The sequence below is a fragment of the Dendrobates tinctorius genome, unplaced genomic scaffold, assembly GCF_039654945.1.
Source record: "Dendrobates tinctorius isolate UK_male_01 unplaced genomic scaffold, ASM3965494v1 ptg000058l, whole genome shotgun sequence".
NCBI classification, from domain to species: Eukaryota; Metazoa; Chordata; class Amphibia; order Anura; family Dendrobatidae; genus Dendrobates; species Dendrobates tinctorius.
In genome coordinates this window covers 17,059,282-17,085,290 of record NW_027361726.1, presented here as the reverse complement: position 1 = coordinate 17,085,290, position 26,009 = coordinate 17,059,282, and the positions used below count along the sequence as shown (strand labels likewise).

The following is a 26,009-nucleotide window of genomic DNA, read 5'->3' as shown; positions in this document are numbered from 1 at the left end:
AATGTAAGAGTTTGGGAGCTGACAGGGAGAGGCAATAATGGACGGCGAGGGCCGGGATTTACCGCTCCTATTCCCATCAGGAGCCAATGATAGATAGGATTAATTTCACAATTCTTGCTGTCAATTAATTAAAACTTCCCTGTTTACATCCAAAGTCTGCAAAATCGTACATACCTGATATTATTCACAGCTGAAGGTTTGCTACAATTGTATCTAGTCTAGCCAATCATCAGCAAGCAGAACACAGAGCAGCACAAACCTCTTGTGCCTGATACTTTGTTACACTCTGCCTGAGATGATACATTGCACCAGCTTGTAGGCCCAGCTGGTTAGCGCCCAGAGGATTGTCTAGGCTCGATACAATTGTAGCAGACCCTCAGCTGTGAGAAGGATAAGAGGTTGTTAAAAAACTGTTCCAATTCACTGTCAGCAAGCAGAGGTTATTCCAACATTTAGCGAAGATAAAATGATTATACTAGATCTGAGTTAAGACTCTTCTGTCAAGATGAATGACAACCAATATAGTCATCATCAAAGCTTTTGTAGTGTTGATCACCGAGCTTTCTTAGGGTTCGTATCTAGAGCCAGGCTTTCCTAGGATCGTTACCTAGAGCCCGGCTTTCCTAGGATCAACACCTAGAGCCAGGCTTTCCTAAGATTGGTATCTAGAGTCCGGCTTTATTTGGATCAACACCTAGAACCCGGCTTTCCTAGGATCAACACCTAGAGCCCGGCTTTCCTAGAATCGATACCTAGAGCCCGGTCTTTCTAGGTTCGACATCTAGAGCCTGGCTATCCTAAGATCGTTAGAAAGGGACCGGCTTTCCTAGGATCGTTAGCTAGGGACCGGCTTTCCTAGGATCGGTAGCTAGAGACCGGCTTTCCTAGAATCGACACCTAGAGCCCAGCTTTCCTAGAATTGATACCTAGAGCACGGCTTTCCTAGGATCGGTAGCTAGAGCCCGGCTTTCCTAGGATCGGTAGCTAGAGCCCGGCTTTCCTAGGATCGGTAGCTAGAGCCCGGCTTTCCTAGGACCGGTAGCTAGAGCCCGGCTTTCCTAGGACCGGTAGCTAGAGCCCGGCTTTCCTTGGACCGGTAGCTAGAGAACGGCTTTCCTTGGACCGGTAGCTAGAGAACGGCTTTCCTTGGACCGGTAGCTAGAGAACGGCTTTCCTTGGACCGGTAGCTAGAGACCGGCTTTCCTTGGACCGGTAGCTAGAGACCGGCTTTCCTTGGACCGGTAGCTAGAGACCGGCTTTCCTTGGACCGGTAGCTAGAGACCGGCTTTCCTTGGACCGGTAGCTAGAGACCGGCTTTCCTAGGATCGGTAGCTAGAGACCGGCTTTCCTAGGATCAGAAGCTAGAGACTGGCTTTCCTAGGATCAGCACATAGAGCCAGGCTTTCTTAAGATCGACATCTAGAAGCCGGCTTTCCTAGAATCGACACCTAAAGCCTGGCTTTCCTAGGATCGATACCTAGAGCCCAGCTTTCCTAGGATCAGTAGCTAGAGACCGGCTTTCCTAGGATCGGTGGCTAGAGACCAGCTTTCCTAGGATCTGCACCTAGAGGCCGGCTTTCCTAAGATCAGCACAAAGAGCCCGGCTTTTCTAGGATTGACACCTAGAGCACGGCTTTCCTAGGAGCGACATCTAGAGCCCGGCTTTTCCTAGGATTGTTAGCTAGAGACCCGCTTTCCTAGGATTGGCACCTAGAGGCCGGCTTTCCTAAGATCGGCACAAAGAGCCCGGTTTTTCTAGGATTGACACCTAGAGCACGGCTTTCCTAGGAGCGACATCTAGAGCCCGGCTTTTCCTAGGATTGTTAGCTAGAGACCCGCTTTCCTAGGATTGGCACCTAGAGGCCGGCTTTCCTAGGATCGGCACAAAGAGCCCGGCTTTTCTAGGATTGACACCTAGAGCCCGACTTTCCTAGGATCGACACCTAGAGCCCGGCTTTTCCTAGGATTGTTAGCTAGAGACCCACTTTCCAAGGATTGGCACCTAGAGGCTGGCTTTCCTAAGATCGGCACAAAGAGCCCGGCTTTTCTAGGATTGACACCTAGAGCATGGCTTTCCTAGGAGCGACATCTAGAGCCCGGCTTTTCCTAGGATTGTTAGCTAGAGACCCGCTTTCCTAGGATTGGCACCTAGAGGCCGGCTTTCCTAAGATCGGCACAAAGAGCCCGGCTTTTCTAGGATTGGCATCTAGCGCCTTTCTTTTCTAGGATTGGCATATCTAGGTTAAATACTAAAGAAATGTAGCATTTGGGATTCTTCTGTAGAGAGGGTGACAACTCCCATGTGAGCTGTAGTAGTGGCCATATAGGTTGCCATCCAGCCTTCACATTAGTAACAACGCAGAACATTTTGGAGAGGCCGTGAGTGGTACTGCATGCTTCCTAATTTTCACTTGTATTATGGCAGAACCTGCAGCACCATTCATGGCCATTACATAATGAATGGCGCTGTGCCACTTCCGATACCTGGGGCCCCTTTGAGGTTGGGTAGAAAAATGTAATATATGGCTGTGCAGTGATCATATCACCAAAATGGGAAGAATTAAAGACCAAAGACCAGATAATTACAGGTATCTTTATTTATACCTTCTCCATGTAAAAAGTCAATTTACAATGAAAATAGATGAGAATAGAGATGATTGTGGATCATGAGCCGCTGCTCCACAGAGCTTACACTCTACTTCAAAGACTTGTGTGTGTTACAGGGTGGAGGAGTTATTGAGGGCTGAGAACATAGATGGAGTCATGTGGGTGATGGCAACGTTGCGTTAAAGGACATAATTCTAAATACCGTAATATTCAGATTTTGTGTATTGTGGGTTGCACCAGTCGTGACTTGTATTGTTTAAGATTACTGTACTTGTTTTTTTATCATGTATACCCCTCCTCACATGTAAAGTGCCATGGAATAAATGGCGCTATAATAATAAAAATAATAATTTATCAGCTGCTGAGTCGTCTCAAAACTACAACCTCTCTCTTCAGACCTAGACATTTCTGCTCTTACAATTCTCTTATGTTCTAAACGCTCTCATTCTCAATTTCTCTTAACTGTGTCTATCATGTCCTAACAGGTCTCCAACTCTCAGACCCACAACTGTCCATAAGACGTCTCCATCCTACTCAGATCTAGAACTTTCAGACTTCTCAAACCTTCTCAGATATAGAACTGTCTATCAGACGCCTCCATCCTACTTAGATCTAGAACTACCTATCAGACATCTCCATCCTTCCCTGATCTAGAACTATAATCAGATGACTCCAACTTTCTCAGATCTAGAACTGTCTCTTTCAGGCGTCTCCATCCTCCTGAGATCTAGAACTGTCTCTTTCAGGCATCTCCATCCTCCTGAGATCTAGAACTGTCTCTTTCAGGCATCTCCATCCTCCTGAGATCTAGAACTGTCTCTTTCAGGCATCTCCATCCTCCTGAGATCTAGAACTGTCTCTTTCAGGCATCTCCATCCTCCTCAGATCTAGAACTGTCTCTTTCAGACATCTCCATCCTTCTCAAATCTAGAACTGTCTCTATTTCCTTCCCATTCCAAACTGTCTCATAACTACATCCCAACTCCCTCCTTAGCCATCTCTTTTACACTCTGGACTGTCTCTACCTGGAAACATCTCTAGTTTAACCACTCACATCCCAGTGACCGCCGCGCATTTTACCCTGACCTCAGACTGACAACTACACGGAGACAAATGTATTAAACACAATTTCCTGAATTAACTTTTCATTTCATCCCCGACCTCAATTATCAGCGACAGGAAACACTGGACTCATCTGTGTGGCCTGAGGACATCGCACCAAAGTCTGCTCATTTAAAGGTGTCGTGCATAATACTTCTGCACACAGATATGCTGTAGCCTCCTTATCACTGGTTACACATACGTGTCTGATCTTTCAGTGAGACTGTTCAGTACAAAGATACTGAATTCCAAGGATCAGGTCTATGACAGAGATAGATGGATTATGAGTGGGGGCGCTGTTGCATAGTCACTTATGAGAAACCAGTGCAAGGAGTGGTGAAAAATGGTACTGCAAGGTTTTAAGATGTCACGTTTCTCTTTTCGGTCATCTTAGGGGAACATGCGGAGCTCAGGGAATAAGCTGCCGGCTAGAATTAGATTTCCAGGACGCGTCGTGAATGCAGAATTTTTTTCTCATAGGTAGTTACTCATGTTACCTATAATAATAAAGTCAAACTATTCACCATCCCGGCAGCAGTTACTTGTCTTACAAGTGAGCAAACTTTTATCTCACTTCTCTGCTGTCCCCAAACTACTCTGGAATTATTTCTACCGACGGCTATTAAATACGCTAACGCCGCAATAACCGGCGCATTAATCCGCAGCTTTATTTGGGCGGATTATGTGGCCTGAAACGTTTCATCAGACAAAACAAGAACTAACAAAGAGACTTCTGCTACATTATGGAAAGCTGGCGAGCAGCAATATGGCTGCTCTGATGGGGGTTATCCTCCAGCCTTATTACTACTCAGGAGGCAAGAAAAGGGGAAATTAAATTACAGTAAAGGGGTCAAATGTCCTAAATTTAGCGACTTCAGTAATATAGTTTAGGACGGAAAGGTGCAATGATCTTTTTGAAAAGGTCACATGTGAAGGGGGTTGTCTGACGGCTGATGTCAATAGGTTAGCCAGCCCCCTTCTCAGTCCATACATGGCATCATCACAGATGAGCGACTGGGCTTAATTATGAAACGAGCAGTCAGCCAGCCCCCTTCTGCATCTGTGCATCTACCACTGCAGAAAAGTGGGCTGGCGACTGACAGCTTATTTCAATAGGTTAACCAGCCCCCTTCTCTGTCCATACATGGCATCATCACAGATGAGAGATTGGGATTAATTATGAAACTAGCAGTCAGCCAGCCCCCTTCTCCATCTGTGCATCTACCACTGCAGAAAAGAGGGCTGGCGACTGACAGCTTATTTCAATAGGTTAGCAAGCCCCCTTCTCTGTCCATACATGGCATCATCACAGATGAGAGACTGGGATTAATTATGAAACGAGCAGTCAGCCAGCCCCCTTCTCCATCTGTGCATCTACCACTGCAAAGGGGGCTGGCGACAGACAGCTTATTTCAATAGGTTAGCAAGCCCCCTTCTCTGTCCATACATGGCATCATCACAGATGAGAGACTGGGATTAATTATGAAACGAGCAGTCAGCCAGCCCCCTTCTGCATCTGTGCATCTACCACTGCAGAAAAGGGGGCTGGCGGACAGCTTATTTCAATAGGTTAGCCAGCCCCCTTCTCTGTCCATGCATGGCCATCAGTGAAGAACAGGAACGTGTGTGAAGGAGTCTGGCTGGCTGCTCATTTTAATGGGCAACCTCCTTCCATTACTTATTACTGGTCAGTAAGTCCTTGATGACACAGGAAAACACAGGTGGACACAAACCAGAACACGACCTACTGGGACCTGGCACCTGGAGGACTGCAGAAGTTCAGAGCAGTGTGTGAAGGGGGCTGGCTGACTGCTTATTTCATACACCTAGCCTGCCCTCTTCTCCATCAATCATGACATAGAAGGGATCTGGCAGTTAGCTCTATTCAACAGGTAAGCCAGCCCTCTCCATCTGTGCATCAACTATAGCAGAGAAAGGAGGGGCCTGGCTGACTGCTTATATTAATAACTAAGCCAATCTGCTTCTTCTTCAATAATGCAACCATGACATAGAAAGGGGCTGGCTGACTGCTCATGTCATAGGTAAGCCAGACCACGTCTCCATTTGTTCACCACAGATGAAAGGGAAGGAGGCTGGCTTGGTTTTTTAAATGAGCAGCCAGCCGCCTTCATACATTACTCTGGACATATACTGACACATATATTGCTATATTTTGTTTTGCTACGATTACAACTCTCATCAATTTTAGAATCTGGCTGGAAGCAGTGACCCATGACGAGGCTTCTAGGTAACAGGCAGCATTAATACACAATTACAAATTCCTGCTAAAAACATACGAAAAGTAACAATGTATCATCTACATATCTGTATTGTGTCTCATGGACAAATATAAAAGGGCAAGCTGGCCATAAAAATACCGGCGTATAAAAACATTTCATAGAAAAATCAAACTTTTGCTCATTTACAAAAGAAGGTGGAGCTATAATGTAACAAAATAAGCAGGGGTGGTCATTAAAAAAAATCTTAAAGGGAAACTTCATCTAAAATGTAAAATATCTTATTAAAATATCAAATTTTTAAAAAAAATAAAAAGCGGCCATGTTTCTCGGATCCTGGACCCCCTTTCATGTCGAATTTTCCCACAGTCGTTTGTGATTGTCAAAAGCAGACAAGAAGACAATATTCAGAAATATACATTTACATAAATATGCGAGTTACTGGTTGTATAAACCATAAATACAATGTATAAAATATAGAACTCGCTACTGCGCCATTATATTATATATACAAGTGCGGCTATATACAGGGAACGTTAACCCCATCATCGCTGACAGTGCTAGGGTTAACATGGCTGGTCAGGATTTTCTAAAAACGCTATGTACAGGACGGAGGTGCAGCTGCCAAAATATAGTGACCAAAGTATATACTGGACCCTTAGGAGCTGGGGTCCTAAGTGGGAGGGGGTCCGTCATACTTCAGCATCAGGTTAAAGGAACGAGCAAAATTGTTGGACAGGGCGCAGGTCTTGGCTTCATGTAGAAAAGGGAGAAGAAACGCCAAAAGGAGGAGGAGGAGCAGGAGCAACTGCAGAGGTAGAGCGGCACAACACACCCGATGCAGGAACGAGCAGAGACCCCCCGGAGCCTGCAACAAAGAACAGGGCACATATCAGGTACTGGATAAGTGGCAGTCTCAATGATATCACTGCTGATCTCTAGTGATGGATAGGAGGCATTCTCAGTGATGTCACCTCTGATCTCTAGTGATGGATAGGAGGCATTCTCTGTGCTGTCACCACTGATCTCTAGTGATGGATAGGAGACATTCTCAGTGATGTCACCGCTGATCTCTAGTGATGGATAGGAGGCATTCTCAGTGATGTCACCGCTGATCTCTAGTGATGGATAGGAGGCATTCTCAGTGATGTCACCGCTGATCTCTAGTGATGGATAGGAGGCATTCTCAGTGATGTCACCTCTGATCTCTAGTGATGGATAGGAGGCATTCTCAGTGATGTCACTGCCTATCTCTAGTGATGGACAGGAGGCATTCTCAGTGATGTCACCTCTGATCTCTAGTGATGGACAGGAGGCATTCTCAGTGATGTCACCGCTGATCTCTAGTGATGGATAGGAGGCATTCTCAGTGATGTCACCGCTGATCTCTAGTGATGGATAGGAGGCATTCTCAGTGATGTCACCTCTGATCTCTAGTGATGGATAGGAGGCATTCTCAGTGATGTCACTGCCTATCTCTAGTGATGGACAGGAGGCATTCTCAGTGATGTCACCTCTGATCTCTAGTGATGGACAGGAGGCATTCTCAGTGATGTCACTGCTGATCTCTAGTGATGGATAGGAGGCATTCTCAGTGATGTCACCTCTGATCTCTAGTGATGGACAGGAGGCATTCTCAGTGATGTCACCGCTGATCTCTAGTGATGGACAGGAGGCATTCTCAGTGATGTCACCTCTGATCTCTAGTGATGGACAGGAGGCATTCTCAGTGATGTCACCTCTGATCTCTAGTGATGGATAGGAGGCATTCTCAGTGATGTCACCGCTGATCTCTAGTGATGGATAGGAGGCATTCTCAGTGATGTCACCTCTGATCTCTAGTGATGGATAGGAGGCATTCTCAGTGATGTCACCGCTGATCTCTAGTGATGGATAGGAGGCATTCTCAGTGATGTCACTGCTGATCTCTAGTGATGTATAGGAGGCATTCTCTGTGCTGTCACCACTGATCTCTAGTGATGGATAGGAGGCATTCTCAGTGATATCACCGCTGATCTCTAGTGATGGATAGGAGGCATTCTCAGTGATGTCACCGCTGATCTCTAGTGATGGATAGGAGGCATTCTCAGTGATGTCACCTCTGATCTCTAGTGATGGATAGGAGGCATTCTCAATGATATCACTGCTGATCTCTAGTGATGGATAGGAGGCATTCTCTGTGCTGTCACCACTGATCTCTAGTGATGGATAGGAGGCATTCTCAGTGATGTCACCGCTGATCTCTAGTGATGGATAGGAGGCATTCTCAGTGATGTCACCGCTGATCTCTAGTGATGGATAGGAGGCATTCTCAGTGATATCACCGCTGGTCTCTAGTGATGGATAGGAGGCATTCTCAGTGATGTCACCGCTGATCCCTAGTGATGGATAGGAGGCATTCTCAGTGATGTCACCGCTGATCTCTAGTGATGGATAGGAGGCATTCTCAGTGATGTCACTGCTGATCTCTAGTGATGGATAGGAGGCATTCTCAGTGATGTCACTGCTGATCTCTAGTGATGGATAGGTGTCATTCTCAGTGATGTCACTGCTGATCTCTAGTGATGGATAGGTGGCATTCTCAGTGATGTCACCGCTGATCTCTAGTGATGGATAGGAGGCATTCTCAGTGATCTCACTGCTGATCTCTAGTGATGGATAGGTGGCATTCTCAGTGATCTCACCGCTGATCTCTAGTGATGGATAGGTGGCATTCTCAGTGATGTCACCACTGATCTCTAGTGATGGATAGGAGGTATTCTCAGTGATGTCACTGCTGATCTCTAGTGATGGATAGGAGGCATTTTCAGTGATGTCACCGCTGATCTCTAGTGATGGATAGGAGGCATTCTCAGTGATGTCACCGCTGATCTCTAGTGATGGATAGGAGGCATTCTCAATGATCTCACTGCTGATCTCTAGTGATAAGAGGCATTCTCAGTGATGTCACCGCTTATCTCTAGCAAAATTGTGTTTAGTCTCTAAGGGTAGCAGAAGCCCGGTTGGATCTGATGGTGCCAGAACCTAGGACCGCCCAGAAAGGAGTTATGATCTTTCAAAGGAGGTAATGAGGACATCATGTGAGGACAAGTCACCAAGGGCACTATAGCCTCCCATGTGACAGCCTCTCCCCCACAAGCCAGGCCTTTCATCTAACTGGTAAATGACCATTTGTTCTTCTTATACCTTTTGTCCTACCACTATTGTACTTGCATATCTGACCATTATTTATGTATAACCAGTGTGTATGTAGTGTATTGTCTAGTGTGCCCTTAAGGCGATTAAATATACAATTTAACCTTGGGCTGCTCTTTTACCCCGATCCATGAATCCACACATCCATTTCTCGGCCTTATCACATGCTACTGAGACTGGAGTCTGGCCTGATATAACTCTGTTAACGGACCAGGCGTATATTGAACAAGGAACTGGTAGCAGTCCTACCGGGCTGACCAGGCACTGTTTTACTGGTGCTAGTGAAAGGGGACTCTCAGCCTGTAAGGGTTGTGGGCGAGTGAGGTGCCACGTCAGTGACTGCGTGGGCCATCTTCTCTCTCTCCTCGTACCTCACTGGGCCTATGGGGACAGGGGGGTCTGTGTAAAGCTGTGCCAAGCTGATCTTATGTGTCCAAGACATTGGTAAAAGTGGGGAAATCTTACCAAGTGATCCCTCTGACGTAATATTGACATCAGATGGGGTGGCGAGGTGTGGATCCTTCACGTTTTATCATAAGTGATCTCTAGTGATGGATATGCTCTTACTTTTGATATACCCCGGGGGTTCTAACACTTCTTACCTTTGTTATTCCTCTGGGCTCATCCGCTACTTTCATGATCTGTGAAGAATATATACAAATACTTCATCAGCACAAAGCACCTCAGAAAATTCTAAGTATGAACTTTCCATTTAAGACAAACAGGAAACCAGTAAATTCCAATTTCACAATGAAAATCCGCAGATCTCTCACCGCGTGTTTCCCAGAATCTCGGAGCTTGGACTTGTACAACATCCACAGGTATCGGAGCTCCTCCATCTTCAGCTCCTCTGTCACTGCCATCGACGATCTGCTGCGCAGAAGAGACTCAAAGAGATTTTGGCCTTGAGGGACCCGAAGCTGTAAATTCTATAGAAAGAGAAATGTATATTATTTATATGTCACCAAAATTCCAAGAAGAAAGCTGAGTGTGCAGCTCTGGAGTATAATAAAAATGTGTCTCAGGATCAGTAATGTAATTCTACAGTGACTGCACCAGCAGAATAGTGAGTGCAGCTCTGGAGTATAATACAGGATGTAACTCAGGATCAGTAATGTAATGTATGTACACAGTGACTGCACCAGCAGAATAGTGAGTGCAGCTCTGGGGTATAATACAGGATGTAACTTGAGGATCAGTAATGTATGTATGTACACAGTGACTACACCAGCAGAATAGTGAGTGCAGCTCTGGAGTATAATACAGGATGTAACTCAGGATCAGTAATGTATGTATGTACACAGTGACTACACCAGCAGAATAATGAGTGCAGCTCTGGGGTATAATACAGGATGTAACTCAGGATCAGTAATGTAATGTATGTACACAGTGACTACACCAGCAGAATAATGAGTGCAGGTCTGGAGTATAATACAGGATGTAACTCAGGATCAGTAATGTATGTATGTACACAGTGACTACACCAGCAGAATAATGAGTGCAGCTCTGGGGTATAATACAGGATGTAACTGAGGATCAGTAATGTAATGTATGTACACAGTGACTACACCAGCAGAATAATGAGTGCAGCTCTGGGGTATAATACAGGATGTAACTGAGGATCAGTAATGTAATGTATGTACACAGTGACTGCACCAGCAGAATAGTGAGTGCAGTTCTGGGGTATAATACAAGATGTAACTCAGGATCAGTAATGTATGTACACAGTGACTGCACCAGCAGAATAGTGAGTGCAGCTCTGGGGTATAATACAAGATGTAACTCAGGATCAGTAATGTAATGTATGTACACAGTGACTGCACCAGCAGAATAGTGAGTGCAGTTCTGGGGTATAATACAGGATGTAACTCAGGATCAGTAATGTAATGTATGTACACAGTGACTGCACCAGCAGAATAGTGACTGCAGCTCTGGAGTATAATACAGGATGTAACTCAGGATCAGTAATGTAATGTACGTACACAGTGACTGCACCAGCAGAATAGTGAGTGCAGCTCTGGGGTATAATACAGGATGTAACTCAGGATCAGTAATGTTATGTATGTACACAGTGACTGCACCAGCAGAATAGTGAGTGCAGCTCTGGGGTATAACACAGGGTGTAACTCAGGATCAGTAATGTAATGTATGTACACAGTGACTGCACCAGCAGAATGATGAGTGCAGCTCTGGGGTATAATACAGGATGTAACAGGTGGCATGAGTAAGCTGCATTAAGGCAGTAGTCTCCGGGCTTTGTGTGCTGTACTGTATATTATACCTGTAGTTGGCTCTGCCATGTTTTTATCCCATTGGTGTCGGACACGGGCGCTGCACAGATCCGGTTCAGTTTTGAGCTTTCCCCCTGCAGCCAGAGCTCAAACTCCAATAGCAGCTTCTTGTGATTGTCTCCGGCCTGGAGGACAAAAAGAGGAATTTGGGGAAAAGTAAGAACCTGGGACCACAAGTGTCATTGTCTTGTAACATATAATAAAGGAAGAGAAGGAAAAAGTGAGGAAAAAAAAAATAAAAAGACAACAAAGATCAGAAAATGTGATTAAATATAAATGATGCAAAATATAACTTCTCCGTATTCAGTTACACATTACTATACAAGAGAATTCTTTTCTTAATCAAAGAAACCTGTTACTGGTCCTGATCAAGAAGGATCCAAACAGTATTTTGAGATCGGGAAAGGGGGAGGTAAATCCCGACTGGGGGTCCCCAATATGTTAGTAGATCTCCGGCCTGTAATATGTTCGGGGGGGTCACAGATACTGAACCCATCTGCACATGGTGCGTCACTGATACTGTGATAAGAGGCTCAGATGTGTCTCATCCCTGGGCCTCCCGAGGATACAACGTCCTGCCGGGTAACAAGGACGCATTGCACTCTGCTACATCGTGTCCCCAACACTTCACGTATACACAGGCAGCAGTGTGGCCAGACAATATGTCCGCCTTATTCATAAGGTCATTCAGTAGATCCGACACTGAAATAAGCGGATCTGATGGAGCCTCATCCTGTCCATGGGTAACCTGACAGTGATTAACAAATGAGTGACGCTCCGCATGTAGATGGATCTGGGGTCTGTGACTCTCGGACAAAGGTTACAGCTGGACAGCAATTACAGGAACAATTCTATTACACAGGGACATAACAGGTACCCTGACCCTATAATCAGAGGGACGTCGCTTGGGCACATAGTTAGTGGATCGCAGTTTAGTTTAGGACATGCATCTCTCCATAGATACTGATGGTCCTCGGAGGTGACCTTTAGCCCCGATGGGATCTCGAAACCGATTGCGGACCCCCAGTCTGGATTTACCTCTCCTCTTCCCAACCTCAAAATAGGGTTTGGGGTCCTTCTTGGTCAGGATCAGTAATACATTTTATTCATTAAATAGAAAATACTCCTATATAGTAACATGTAACTGAACGTGGAGAAGTTCTATTTTACATAATTTGTATTTACTCACATTTTTAGATCTTTGTCGCCTTTTTATCCTTCTTTCTTATTTTCTCGTTGTCTTCCTTCAGTACATACTGTAGTGATGTACTCTATACGTGAATTATATTTAAAGTTGTTTGATAATCATCGTCTTGCACACCAACATCTCCACCCAGTGTCATCATCCTGTACCTCAGCGTCATCAACTTTAGTCCAACCTCTTGTACCCCAGTGTCATTGTCCTGTACCCTAGTGTCTTTTATCCCAGCAACATCGTCCTCTGCCCCAGCATCTTGTATCGTCGTGTCAATGGTCCTGCAACACAGTGTCTTCCTGTACTCCAGTGTCCTGTACCCTAGGGTCATCATCCTGTTGCCGAGGGTCCTGTACTCCAGCATCATCGTCTTGCAGCTTATGGTGCTGCACCCCAGTGTTATCGTCCTGTATCCCAGCATTCTGTACCTCAGTGTCATCTTCCCGTACCCCAGCGTCATCGTCCCGTACTCAAGGGTCATCATCCTGTTGCCCAGGGTCCTGTAGCCCAGCCTCTTGTATCCCAGTGTCATCGTCCTGTATCCCAGCGTTCTGTACCTCAGTGTCATCTTCCCGTACCCCAGCGTCATCGTCCCGTACTCAAGGGTCATCATCCTGTTGCCCAGGGTCCTGTAGCCCAGCCTCTTGTATCCCAGTGTCATCGTCCTGTATCCCAGCGTTCTGTACCTCAGTGTCATCTTCCCGTACCCCAGTATCATCGTCCCGTACTCAAGGGTCATCATCATGTTGCCCAGGGTCCTGTAGCCCAGCCTCTTATATCCCAGTGTCATCATCCTGTAGCCCAGTATCTTGTATCCCAGGGTCATTGTGCTGTACACCCAGGATCACCATCTTGTATCCTAGCCTCTTGTATCCCAGTGTCATCGTCCTGTATCCCAGCGTTCTGTACCTCAGTGTCATCTTCCCGTACCCCAGTATCATCGTCCCGTACTCAAGGGTCATCATCATGTTGCCCAGGGTCCTGTAGCCCAGCCTCTTATATCCCAGTGTCATCATCCTGTAGCCCAGTATCTTGTATCCCAGGGTCATTGTGCTGTACACCCAGCATCACCATCTTGTATCCTAGCCTCTTGTATCCCAGTGTCAGCATCCTGTAACCCAGCGTTTTATATCCCAGCATCATCTTTCTGTAGCCTAGCCTCTTGTATCCCAGTGTCATCGTCTTGTAGCCCAGTTTCTAATATCCCAGCGTCATCGTCCTGTAGCCCAGTCTCTTATATCTCATCGTCATCGTCCTGTAGCCCAGTCTCTCGTATCCCAGTGTCATTGTACTGTACCTCCAGTGTCTTGCACTCCAGTATCCTTGTGGTACCTTTAGACGCACTGTACGTTTTTTTTACCTTCCTTCCCATCCCCTCTGTGCTGGGAGAATCCACGAGGTCCACAGACTCCGCCAGGGACACGAACTTCTGATTCCTCCGGGATGCGCCGGGATTATTGGGAAATTTTTCTTTTTTTTTCATATTTCCTTCTGCAATAAAACTTTCCAGCAGAGAAGACGCCATCACTCATCATGTATGGAGTAATGTAAGGGTTAATTCACATTGGTTGCAGAAATGTCTGAAATCTTCCATGTGAATGTGGCTGTTCCTGCAGTCGGGGCTGGAATTCTGCAGATCGCACTCAGACATATGGGACAGTGATAGAAACTTCCACACAAAATCTGCAGAGTGTGAATTTACCACCAATCTGTGCCGCACACAACTCGGTTCTTCACTCACCTAGAAGTGATCTGTAGATGACCCGGACTAATCTCTGCTCCAGATCTTTGCCACCGCTCCTCGTCCTGGTGTTGGCCGGTCCTAGGAAGAGGAAAGAACTATTAGATATTGGAACCAAAGTAAGTACACTAGTATAAACCAATATACACCAGTATAAACAAATATAGACCAATATAGACAGGTATAAACCAATATAGACAGGTATAGTCCAAGATAGACCAGTATAAACCAATTTAGACCAGTATATACCAGTATAGAAATTGACCAGAATAAACCAATATAGACCAGTGTACTATGTAGACCAGAGTAAACCAATATAGACCAGTATACTACACAGTATAAACCAATATAGACCATTATACTATGTAGAACAGTATAAACCAATACAGACCAGTATGAATCAATATAGACCAGTATACTATGTAGACCAATATAAGCTAATATAGACCATTTTAAACCAATATAGACCACTACAGATGATAAGCCAGTATAAACCAATACTGGACAGTATAAACCGATATAGCCCAGTAAAGACCAGTGTAAAGTACCAGTAGAGTTACCTGAATGTCAGACCTTCGACCGCTGCTGGACTCCTGTGAGATTTTACTGGTGGGTGGGATGGACTCGTTCCTTGGGTCAGACGTAAATCCCTGAAGAATAAAATACGAGGGTCTCGTTCTCATCTGCCACAGACTTACATTACAGTAATCCCCGGGAGCTCAGAACCCCATGATCTTCATCTGGAAATAACCGGGGGTCACTACGGACACCCCCTGATACTGAGATCACACACAACATACCTGTCCGAGTCACCGTTTATCCTTGAAGACCACCTCAAGTGTCCTTGAGCACCGAGTCCTCTAACCTCTTCATCACCGCTGACAATACAGAGATCGAGGCTTTAGCACACATAATGCGGACGCGTCACAGCAGCAGACGGACACTGAACGCACAGCAGCGCACCAGGTGCTGCACCATGGCAGGGTAACCATGACCTCCAACCTTCACTAATTCTAGAATCCATCTGGCACTGACCCCATGTGACGAGTTCCACACAATTCCCCTCTACCACACAACTTCCCTCTTATCCTTTACCTTCCCAGATATTCATACTTTCCACATTATGGCACATCCACCCCTTATAGCAGCACCCCCAAATGTTCCTGTCCTGGGACACATCAGACATACAGTGGGGAAAAAAAGTATTTAGTCAGTCAGCAATAGTGCAAGTTCCACCACTTAAAAAGATGAGAGGCGTCTGTAATTTACATCATAGGTAGACCTCAACTATGGGAGACAAACTGAGAAAAAAAAATCCAGAAAATCACATTGTCTGTTTTTTTTTCATTTTATTTGCATATTATGGTGGAAAATAAGTATTTGGTCAGAAACAAGCAATCAAGATTTCTGGCTCTCACAGACCTGTAACTTCTTCTTTAAGAGTCTCCTCTTTCCTCCACTCATTACCTGTAGTAATGGCACCTGTTTAAACTTGTTATCAGTATAAGAAGACACCTGTGCACACCCTCAAACAGTCTGACTCCAAACTCCACTATGGTGAAGACCAAAGAGCTGTCAAAGGACACCAGAAACAAAATTGTAGCCCTGCACCAGGCTGGGAAGACTGAATCTGCAATAGCCAACCAGCTTGGAGTGAAGAAATCAACTGTGGGAGCAATAATTAGAAAATGGAAGACATACAAGACCACTGATAATCTCCCTCGATCTGGTGCTCCACGCAAAATCCCACCCCGTGGGGTCAGAATGATCACAAGAACGGTGAGCAAAAATCCCAGAACCACGCGGGGGGACCTAGTGAATGAACTGCAGAGAGCTGGGACCAATGTAACAAAGCCTACCATAAGTAACACACTACGCCACCATGGACTCAGATCCTGCAGTGCCAGACGTGTCCCACTGCTTAAGCCTGTACATGTCCGGGCCCGTCTGAAGTTTGCTAGAGAGCATTTGGATGATCCAGAGGAGTTTTGGGAGAATGTCCTATGGTCTGATGAAACCAAACTGGAACTGTTTGGTAGAAACACAACTTGTCGTGTTTGGAGGAAAAAGAATACTGAGTTGCATCCATCAAACACCATACCTACTGTAAAGCGTGGTGGTGGAAACATAATGCTTTGGGGCTGTTTCTCTGCAAAGGGGCCAGGACGACTGATCCGGGTACATGAAAGAATGAATGGGGCCATGTATCGTGAGATTTTGAGTGCAAACCTCCTTCCATCAGCAAGGGCATTGAAGATGAAACGTGGCTGGGTCTTTCAACATGACAATGATCCAAAGCACACCACCAGGGCAACGAAGGAGTGGCTTCGTAAGAAGCATTTCAAGGTCCCGGAGTGGCCTAGCCAGTCTCCAGATCTCAACCCTATAGAAAACCTTTGGAGGGAGTTGAAAGTCCGTGTTGCCAAGCGAAAAGCCATAAACATCACTGCTCTAGAAGAGATCTGCATGGAGGAATGGGCCAACATACCAACAACAGTGTGTGGCAACCTTGTGAAGACTTACAGAAAACGTTTGACCTCTGTCATTGCCAACAAAGGATATATCACAAAGTATTGAGATGAAATTTTGTTTCTGACCAAATACTTATTTTCCACCATCATATGCAAATAAAATGAAAAAAAAACAGACAATGTGATTTTCTGGATTTTTTTTTCTCAGTTTGTCTCCCATAGTTGAGGTCTACCTATGATGTAAATTACAGACGCCTCTCATCTTTTTAAGTGGTGGAACTTGCACTATTGCTGACTGACTAAATACTTTTTTTCCCCACTGTATACCAGTCATAATGGGGCAGGGAGGTCTATTACTTCATCCTATTCATCCCATTGGAGAACATTACAGTCAAGTGATTTTATCCAGCTTGAATGGCAGATAACAGGAAGTACTAGCTTGCATTCAGTCTACGTCACCCTGATCATACAGAATTTCAGCTAAATTACCTTCCCGGAGCTACGGATTTGTCATCTTTTTGGTCGATTACTCTGAATTCATAGCTGAAAGACACAAGAAAGTTCAATGGGTGAATAAAGAAGTCGCCCCAAGTGTGGAGAATCACCGAGATCACTGTGGGGTCATTACTTGGCCATCAATGACCCCACACCCCAGACACTCACCTGGACGCCCCTGAAGTCCTCTTATCTCTTTGTTTGTTTGATCTCCTTGGAGAATTAGATCCATTACCTGAGACCCTGACGGACACGGAGGATCAGGTCATAGGACATCACATTGCAATACAGGGTTATATGAGGTCATATATAGTATATATTACACAAAAGGGATAGGATATTACAGGATACACAATATTCTATTCCCCATCACCATAGCATCTAACACGTCGTTATACTACATGGCACATTATAGATATACACTGATACATGATAGATTCCATTCTAACGGTCATTACAGTTACAGAACATTATATTACGTCACGACATATGAAGATATCATATCACATTCTGCTACATTACATGGTCACTGTCATGACTCTGTTGTCGGATGTCTTGGGACCAGGGGCTCCTTTCCTGTCCCTAACATTAGGGGCCCCTAGCTCGCCTTGTTCCCCGGATAACTTCTAATGGTGAAGACGCCGAGGTCACGTATCTTGCCTCAGCTCCTGAATCTGCCCTCAGCCTGAACCCTTCACCCACCCAGGGAAGAGGGGAGTAGTAGTGTACCGAAATACACCAACCAGACTAACTGGGCACTATATTATTATATTGTTACATTGTATCATTGTCATAGAATCTCACCTGTTCCATGTTCTATATTATTCTCTAATATAATAACGTCATGTAACATATACTGTGGTGTATAACAGTGACAGGTAATATAATATAGGGGCGTATTATGATACATGATACATAATATACAGCAGCAAAGTGATTTATAACAGACACGTGATATAATGTGACACCAACTGTTATCCAAATGACGTGCATGTAGTACGGGCTGCGGGGAAGATGCACACAATGGGGTAATCCTACGTAATGTAATTATAACATTGGTATTGCTCACTGGGGGGGATCTGAGCTGCCCCTGTTGTAGCATTCCTCCTGCCGCATCCTCGCGGCTCAAGAGAAACCCCAGGTAAAAAAAAACACTTGAACGGCTGCGCTGATGAAAAAAAGAATCATATTTTTTTAAGGAGGAACAAGGAAGATTCTTGACTCATTTCTGTAGTTTTTTTTCCCTTTGATTTGATAAAGACGCCTGTTCGGCGGTGAAACGCGTCGTCACAAAGGAATCTTCGTCGCCCCTCCTTGCACAATAGGATTCTTTTTTTCATTAGACTTTTTGAAGGTTTTTTTTTCCATTTAATAAACATCTAATATGGCGCCATATATTATAATAGAATTACATGTTGTGTCATGTAAGAAAATATAATAAATGCAATCTAATATTCCAACTAATCACTATGGGGCTCCCAAAACAAGCAATAGAAATAGGTGACTAAATGATAAAGCAAAGAACTAATAGTCTCGCCCATGAGATGTGACCGGTGATAGAGGAAGATCAGGAATCAGCAGCCGCTGGACTAAGAAGATAAGACCCGGATATAATACAGGTAGACAATGTGCGACGTCAGCGCGGACCAGGAGGATGACTTTTCTGCACAGAACCATTGTAACTAACGAGAAACCAAAGAAGAGACTGAACGAGCGGCTGGGAAAGGTTTCTCATTAGCGGGGACAACGATCCGGACTCCCATCACTGATGCACGATGGAGTCCGGGACATTATTGTCTGGATTCTGCTAAACGATTCCATATTGCCCAATTTCCATTTCCCGGCTCCTCATTCAGTCTCGTCATTTACTATTAAGCCCCAGCTCTTACAATGGTTCTGTGTGGCGGGATCATCCTCCGGTGTCTGCACTGATGTCGCGCATTGTCTTCCTGTATTATATCTGGGTCTTATCTTCTTATTCCGGCGGCTGCAGATTCCTGATCTTCAACATCTCATGGACGAGTGTGTTCCATTATATTCCTGTATTATATGTTACATTATATCACATGTCTGAGTAATCACATTACTGCATATTACATATCATGCTACATTACATTATATGCCTCTATATTATGTTGAATCTATTTTTATTGAAAAAACAAAAAGACAAAGGTAACATACAAGACATCAAACATTGTACACCAAGCCGTGCAAGGTCGCAGTATAGTCAGCCTCGTATAAGACCGAAACCTCTTCTGAGACAGGGGCTCGTAATGTCCCAGTAGGGAGAATGTTGGTATAGGGTTCATATGCACTACCATGTACAAGAAACAAGTGATTGGCACTACAGGTTGATAAACTCAACTATATAAACATTTGCTATACATTACTTATGTTCAATGGAACAGGCTGGAGAGATACCATTCCTCCCCAAGTATCATCTGGTACAGTAGTAGTATATAATGGTCAGACGCAAGAAAACAATAATTGTAAACATACGTAGCAACATCTTTATCAGCAGAGGTGTACTTCAGAAGAAAGAGACAAGAAACAGCACGAAGGAGGTGAAGGTGGGAAGATTAGGGGGAATAGATTTTCAACCACGTGTCTGAAACCTGTGAGGGCAGGAACAAAAAAAAAAAAAAAAGGGGGGGGGGGGAGCGGACACCAGAGCTCCACACCGACCTCTATGAAGCCTCCTCAACCAGTTGACGTAGTTCGGTAGCTTCCTTGAACATGGTCCAAGGTTGCCACACACGGATCAAGCAGGTGTTGTCCCCTTCCATTTCAGCCATCAGTTCTTCCATACGGAAGATGTCTGCAAATTCCGTTACCCATTCCGCCATAGTTGGCGGTGTTGCCGTGCGCCAATGGCGTGGTATCACCATGCGTGCCGCGGTGATACAGAACCGGAGAAGGCTCAGTTTCTGAGTGGATATGGGTCCCGGAAGCATCGACAAGATGCCAATTTGCGGGGAGGGGGGAACATAATCTCCAGAAATTCTATGATAAGCCAAGAACACCTTCTTCCAGAAGGGTTGTATAGTGGGGCACTGCCACCATATATGGAATAGTGTGCCTCTTTCGGTTCCACACCGCCAACAGGTGTCGTCTACTGACGGGAAAATGGACTTCAGTCTGACAGGGGACAGATACCATCTGGTCAGTATCTTAAAATTTTTCTCCTGTGCGCCCCCAGCCGGGGACATTTTGTGTGTGAAAAAGTAAGCTTTATCAAGATCCTCAGCAGAGAATTTATATCCCATCTCCTCTTCCCACGCTCGGATGTAACTCGGAATCACTTCTGGGTTACCAGTGTGGAATTCCTTATATAAAAGAGAAATCAGATGAAAGGGAGGGTCCTGCTGCTGTAGTAAATTTTCCAACCGTGTCATGGGGGGGCGAGAAGTGCGGTCAACCATATGTCCCCGGACAAACGACCTCATTTGATTGTATTCCATCCAGGAGAGCGACCTAGTGGGAAACTATTCCCGTAAGGTTTCCAAAGATGGGATATCCCCTCCCACCAGAACCTGTCCCAGGCGTAAGTCAGTACTAATATGCCAACCCAAAAATTGGTCTCTGTGACGACCAGGAGGAAAATGTGGGTTACCAAAAATTGGTGTCAACGGGTTCAGGGCAGTGATCAATTTCTTTTTAATTTTTAAACGGTTCCAGAGCTGTAGAGCTTCTCGCGCCAAAAAGCCCGTGGATCCCCCAGAGTCGTCTGCAGCAAAGTCATAGCGTCAGATCCATGGGAGGTGTCGTAGAGGGATATTAAAGGATGTCTGTTCCAGTTGAACCCATTGCTCGGAACGGTGGCCGAATTGCCAGTCGAATACGCGTACAAGTATGGAGGCCCGCACCGCCTCTGAGCGGGGTAGTCAGGATGGTATACTTTAGACGGGGCTTAGAAGTCTGCCGATTAAAACGGGTCAGTGCAGATCTAATGGTCTGGAAGAATGCCTTCGGTGGTATTAATCAGAACCGCCTGAAACAGGTATAAAAACTTGGGAAGAACATCCATCTTAAATGAGCTCATCCTGCCAAACCACAAGATGTTCTTTCGTCCGTAATCTCTCAAACGTTTCAGGGTCGATTCTAAGAGGGGCAAGTAATTTAATTTGTAAAGGTCAGTCATGTCGGTGGAAATTTGAACACCCAGATATTGAATAGCTCTGGATTTCCAACGAAAGGGGAAATTCCCCATGGTCCTCACAAGTTCTGCCTGTCCCAGGGATATATTAAGGGCTTCAGTTTTATCAAAATTGATTTTAAAATTGCTGACTGCACCATATTTTTGAAACTCCGCCATCAACGACGGGAGGGTAATGTGTAGCTGGGATACGTACAGCAGGAGGTCATCAGCATAAAGACAGACCTTAATGCCTCTATATTATGTCACATTCCATGTTATAACTTGTTACAATACTTGTAAATACTAAGTGATATTATATTATGTCATTATTCAGTACATTATTAATATTTTAAGTCATACTCACCTGTATGAGCCATTGTTCTCCTGAATCTCTGGCCGATCTACGTCTGTCTTCTCCTCCGTGCTGATACTAACCACATTGGTACTGGTGTAGATGATATAATATACGGTTATTACACTTTCACATCTATTATATCACACAACTAGCTGTGGGTAACTACAATGCTTTCAGAGCCTGCAGAGAGTTGTAGCTTTCCAAACAGCTGGAGAGACAACAGGAGTTTTTCTCCAAAGATCTATTCAAGGCCACGTTCACACACTCAGTGTTTGGTCAGTATTTTACATCCGTATTTGTAGCCAAAACCAGGAGTGGTGATAATACAGAAGTAAGATAACAAATATACACTGGCGCCTCGTATTTTCTCTGGGTGTGCACAGATTCAGTACGTATACCAGCAGCTGCTATCTTGGTTTTCTTTTCTTCACATCATATCCATCCAATTTTTAATCGGCTCGCATTTTGGCCCACACGCGCTCCCTTCCCTATCTCCCATCTGGTGACGTCACCTTGTTCCCCGCCTCCCCTTATTCCATCCGCTGTTTGCCGGCGGCGTCTCTCGGCCGGAGCACGCCGCCATTGTCCATCTGCTTCAGCGGTCAGCTCCAGAGGTGCTATCACACCATTACTCCAAAGGAGGGACGCCTCCTTGGTGCTGCACCTCTGTCTTCACCATTGCGGTACAGTTTTTACTACACGTGATACACGCTGGATGATCTTTGCAGCTCTGCAACTTTCAATTGAAGTGTTATATCATCTCACATCCACTTTAATTGGTGGCTTTTTTGACAGTGATTCTTGTCACTACATGCTTAGTTTATTTGTTCACATTTTAGGATATTCATATGCCTCCTTCACATTTATTCCTTAAGGGGATTTGCAATGTTGTATCTTGATATCAGATAGTTAGCACAGGTATTCTTTTGTCTTAGATAATACAGAAGTGGTGACAAGTTTCTATATTAGACTGTTCCTATGATTGTTCCTCATCTGGTTTTGGCTACAAATACTGATGTAAAATACTAACCAAATACTGAGTGTGTGAACATGGCCTTACAGTTACATCTGTGCCGGGGAGGCGATTACATGACCAGTAACGTCGCTCCTGTAGATACATCTCCTGGGATTTGGAATTCGGGACATGTGAGAACCAATATATATATATATATATATATATATATATATATATATATATATATATATATATATATATATATATATATATATATATATATATATATATATATATGGCTGTTATTACTTCATCCTGTATAACAGGGGCAGAATGTGGTCACCTGTGCGTGTGTTCCTTATGTCGGGCTCCTTTATTATAACGGGGTCCCCTGGCAGGATCTGTATTACTGTTCATCATGACATTATAGCTGCTGCTACAAAGAGAAAAATGTATCAGTTTGTGTTCTGCTGATAAAGCCAAATGTTACAATGTTGCAATTACTGAGTGATTTTGTTACTATTAACAAAGTATTGTGAAATTTATGATCCTATTGAAAATATCAATATTTTTTTTACTTACCCAGACGAGCCACCAATTCGTTGAAATCCTTCCTTTCTCGGAGAGCGAGTGGTACTGACGTCATCTAGAGAATTCGTATAGAGGCTTTGCCTGTCTTGGCTGATACTGTAAGTCATGAATAATGGATATTAATAAAGGTCTGTGACAGCATCTTTTGATTTTCACTGAAAATGGTTTTTGTTTACCTGGACGAGCCCCCAATTTGTTGAAATCCTTCCTTTCTTGGAGAGGTATTAGTACTGATATCATCTGGTAAATTCATGTGGATGGCTTGCCCGTCTTGGCTGATACTTTCGAACAGAAAGAAATCCATAATTAGTAAATGTCTGTGAGGGTATGCCATGAAGTCCATAGAACATAGCATAATTTTTTTTTACCTGGATGAGCCAATTTGTCTAAATCCTCCCTTTCTCGGCGACTCTTCTATACTGATGTCATGTAGAGAATCCTTTTGGATGACCTGCCTGTCTTGGCCGATACTGGTACAGGAAGTAATCAATGGATATAAATTAATGTCCATGGGACAATGATATGAATCTAAGTGAAAATGTCAAAATTGTTTTACCGGGACGATCCCCCAATTTGTCCAATTCCTTCCTTTCTCGGAGTGGCACTGGTATTGACGTCATTTGGAGAATCTCTATGGATGACCTGCCTGTCTTGGCTGATACTGGTACAGAAAGTAATCAATGGATATAAATTAATGTCCATGGGACAATGATACGAATCTAAGTGAAAATGTCAAAATTGTTTTACCGGTACGATCCCCCAATTTGTCCAATTCCTTCCTTTCTCGAAGTGGCACTGGTATTGATGTCATTTGGAGAATCTCTATGGATGACCTGGCCGTCTTGGCTGATACTGGTACAGGAAGTAACCAAAGGATATAAATTAATGTCCATGGGACAATGATACGAATCTAAGTGAAAATGTCAAAATTGTTTTACCGGTACGATCCCCCAATTTGTCCAATTCCTTCCTTTCTCGAAGTGGCACTGGTATTGATGTCATTTGGAGAATCTCTATGGATGACCTGGCCGTCTTGGCTGATACTGGTACAGGAAGTAACCAAAGGATATAAATTAATGTCCATGGGACAATGATATGAATCTAAGTGAAAATGTCAAAATTGTTTTACCGGTACGATCCCCCAATTTGTCCAATTCCTTCCTTTCTCGAAGTGGCACTGGTATTGATGTCATTTGGAGAATCTCTATGGATGACCTGCCTGTCTTGGCTGATACTGGTACAGAAAGTAATCAATGGATATAAATTAATGTCCATGGGACAATGATATGAATCTAAGTGAAAATGTCAAAATTGTTTTACCGGTACGATCCCCCACTTTGTCCAATTCCTTCCTTCCTCGGAGTGGAACTGGTATTTACATCATTTGGAGAATTGCTAAGGATGGCCTGCTCGTCTTGGCTTATACTTGTACAGAAAAAAATATATATTAATACTACTAAATGTCTGTGAAGTTATTTGATGATGGTTATATAAATATAATTTATTTTTACCCAGATAAACCTCCAATTTGTCGAAATCCTTCCTTTCTAGAGCTGTAGATACTGAGGTCATCTAAAGAATTCTTATGGATGACTTGCTCGTCTTGGCTGAAAATAGTACAGGAAACAAATAAATCAAAATCAAATAATAGATATTAGTAACTGTCGGAGGGGAACTTATAATGGGCGATAAAAATATAAATATTTGTTTTACCTGGATGGGACCCGAATTTCTCGAATTCTTTCCTTTCTTGAAGAACCTCTGGTGTGGAAGTCACCTGGTGAATCAATATGGATGACTTGTCCGTCTTGGCTGCTACTTTCCACACAAAGCACAAAGAAATCCAGAATTAGTAAATGTCTGTACTGTAAGGCTTTGTTATGAAACTTAGACAATATATCAAGATTTTTTTTTTTTTTACCCGGAAGAGTCACCAACTTGTTGAAATCCTTCTTTTCTCCGAAAGCCACCAGTACGGATGTCATCTAGTGAGTTTACATGTTTGACTCGCCCACCTTGGCCAATACTGAAGAAATCAAATAATGGATAGTAATAACAGGCTGTGAAAGCAATATGATTGTCATTAAAATATCAGATTTTTTTTTATACCGGGACAAGTCCCCAACTTGTTGAAATCCTTCCTTCTTCGTAGAAAGTTTGGTACTGATCTCATCTAAAGAATCCTTATGGATGATTTGCCCGTCTTTGCTGAAAATGGCACAGAAAAAAATAAATAATCAAATAATAGATCCTAGTGACTGCCTGAGGGGATCTTATAATTGTCAATGAAAATATCACTATTTTTTTTACCAGGATGGGCCCCAAATTTGTCGACTTCCTTCCTTTCTTGTAGAGCCGCTGGTGATGACGTCATCAGGTGAATCCATTTGGATGACTTGCTCGACTTGGCTGATGCAAGAAGTAATTAACAATGGGTATTAATGTCTGTGAGGGCATCACATGAGGGTCACAGAAAATGTATATTTTGTACCTGGACGAGCCCCCGATCTGTAGAAAGCCTTCCTTTCTCTGAGAGTTACTGACATCATCTGGTGAATCCATATGGATGACCTGCTCGTCTTCACTGATGCAAGAATTAATGATGGTATTAATAAATGAAAGTGAGGGCAGCGTATG

At 44.1% G+C, this 26,009-nt stretch overlaps 1 protein-coding gene across 11 annotated transcripts in view; it reads right to left on the bottom strand.

Moving 5' to 3' along the window:
- Positions 1 to 2,579: 2,579 nt before the first annotated feature.
- The window catches only part of SYNE3 (spectrin repeat containing nuclear envelope family member 3), a 75,916-nt gene continuing 52,486 nt past the window's right edge, over positions 2,580 to 26,009 (bottom strand). For 6 of the 11 annotated variants that reach the window (XM_073578056.1, XM_073578057.1, XM_073578059.1 and 3 more), the window contains exons 19-44: positions 25,864 to 25,956; positions 25,683 to 25,781; positions 25,482 to 25,580; positions 25,294 to 25,398; positions 25,086 to 25,190; positions 24,884 to 24,979; positions 24,693 to 24,797; positions 24,502 to 24,606; positions 24,311 to 24,415; positions 24,120 to 24,224; positions 23,929 to 24,033; positions 23,741 to 23,842; positions 23,549 to 23,653; positions 23,364 to 23,468; positions 23,125 to 23,217; positions 21,836 to 21,916; positions 17,502 to 17,576; positions 17,328 to 17,381; positions 15,168 to 15,245; positions 14,928 to 15,017; positions 14,368 to 14,448; positions 13,987 to 14,128; positions 11,422 to 11,556; positions 9,914 to 10,069; positions 9,743 to 9,781; positions 2,580 to 6,813 (exon numbers count right to left, since the gene is read on the bottom strand). In XM_073578056.1, the coding sequence (XP_073434157.1) occupies positions 6,619 to 6,813; positions 9,743 to 9,781; positions 9,914 to 10,069; positions 11,422 to 11,556; positions 13,987 to 14,128; positions 14,368 to 14,448; positions 14,928 to 15,017; positions 15,168 to 15,245; positions 17,328 to 17,381; positions 17,502 to 17,576; positions 21,836 to 21,916; positions 23,125 to 23,217; positions 23,364 to 23,468; positions 23,549 to 23,653; positions 23,741 to 23,842; positions 23,929 to 24,033; positions 24,120 to 24,224; positions 24,311 to 24,415; positions 24,502 to 24,606; positions 24,693 to 24,797; positions 24,884 to 24,979; positions 25,086 to 25,190; positions 25,294 to 25,398; positions 25,482 to 25,580; positions 25,683 to 25,781; positions 25,864 to 25,956 (2,653 nt within the window). In that variant the 3' untranslated portion in view covers positions 2,580 to 6,618. The remainder of the gene's footprint in view (positions 6,814 to 9,742; positions 9,782 to 9,913; positions 10,070 to 11,421; positions 11,557 to 13,986; positions 14,129 to 14,367; positions 14,449 to 14,927; positions 15,018 to 15,167; positions 15,246 to 17,327; positions 17,382 to 17,501; positions 17,577 to 21,835; positions 21,917 to 23,124; positions 23,218 to 23,363; positions 23,469 to 23,548; positions 23,654 to 23,740; positions 23,843 to 23,928; positions 24,034 to 24,119; positions 24,225 to 24,310; positions 24,416 to 24,501; positions 24,607 to 24,692; positions 24,798 to 24,883; positions 24,980 to 25,085; positions 25,191 to 25,293; positions 25,399 to 25,481; positions 25,581 to 25,682; positions 25,782 to 25,863; positions 25,957 to 26,009) is intronic. The other 5 variants (XM_073578054.1, XM_073578052.1, XM_073578060.1 and 2 more) reach the window with 5 other exon arrangements.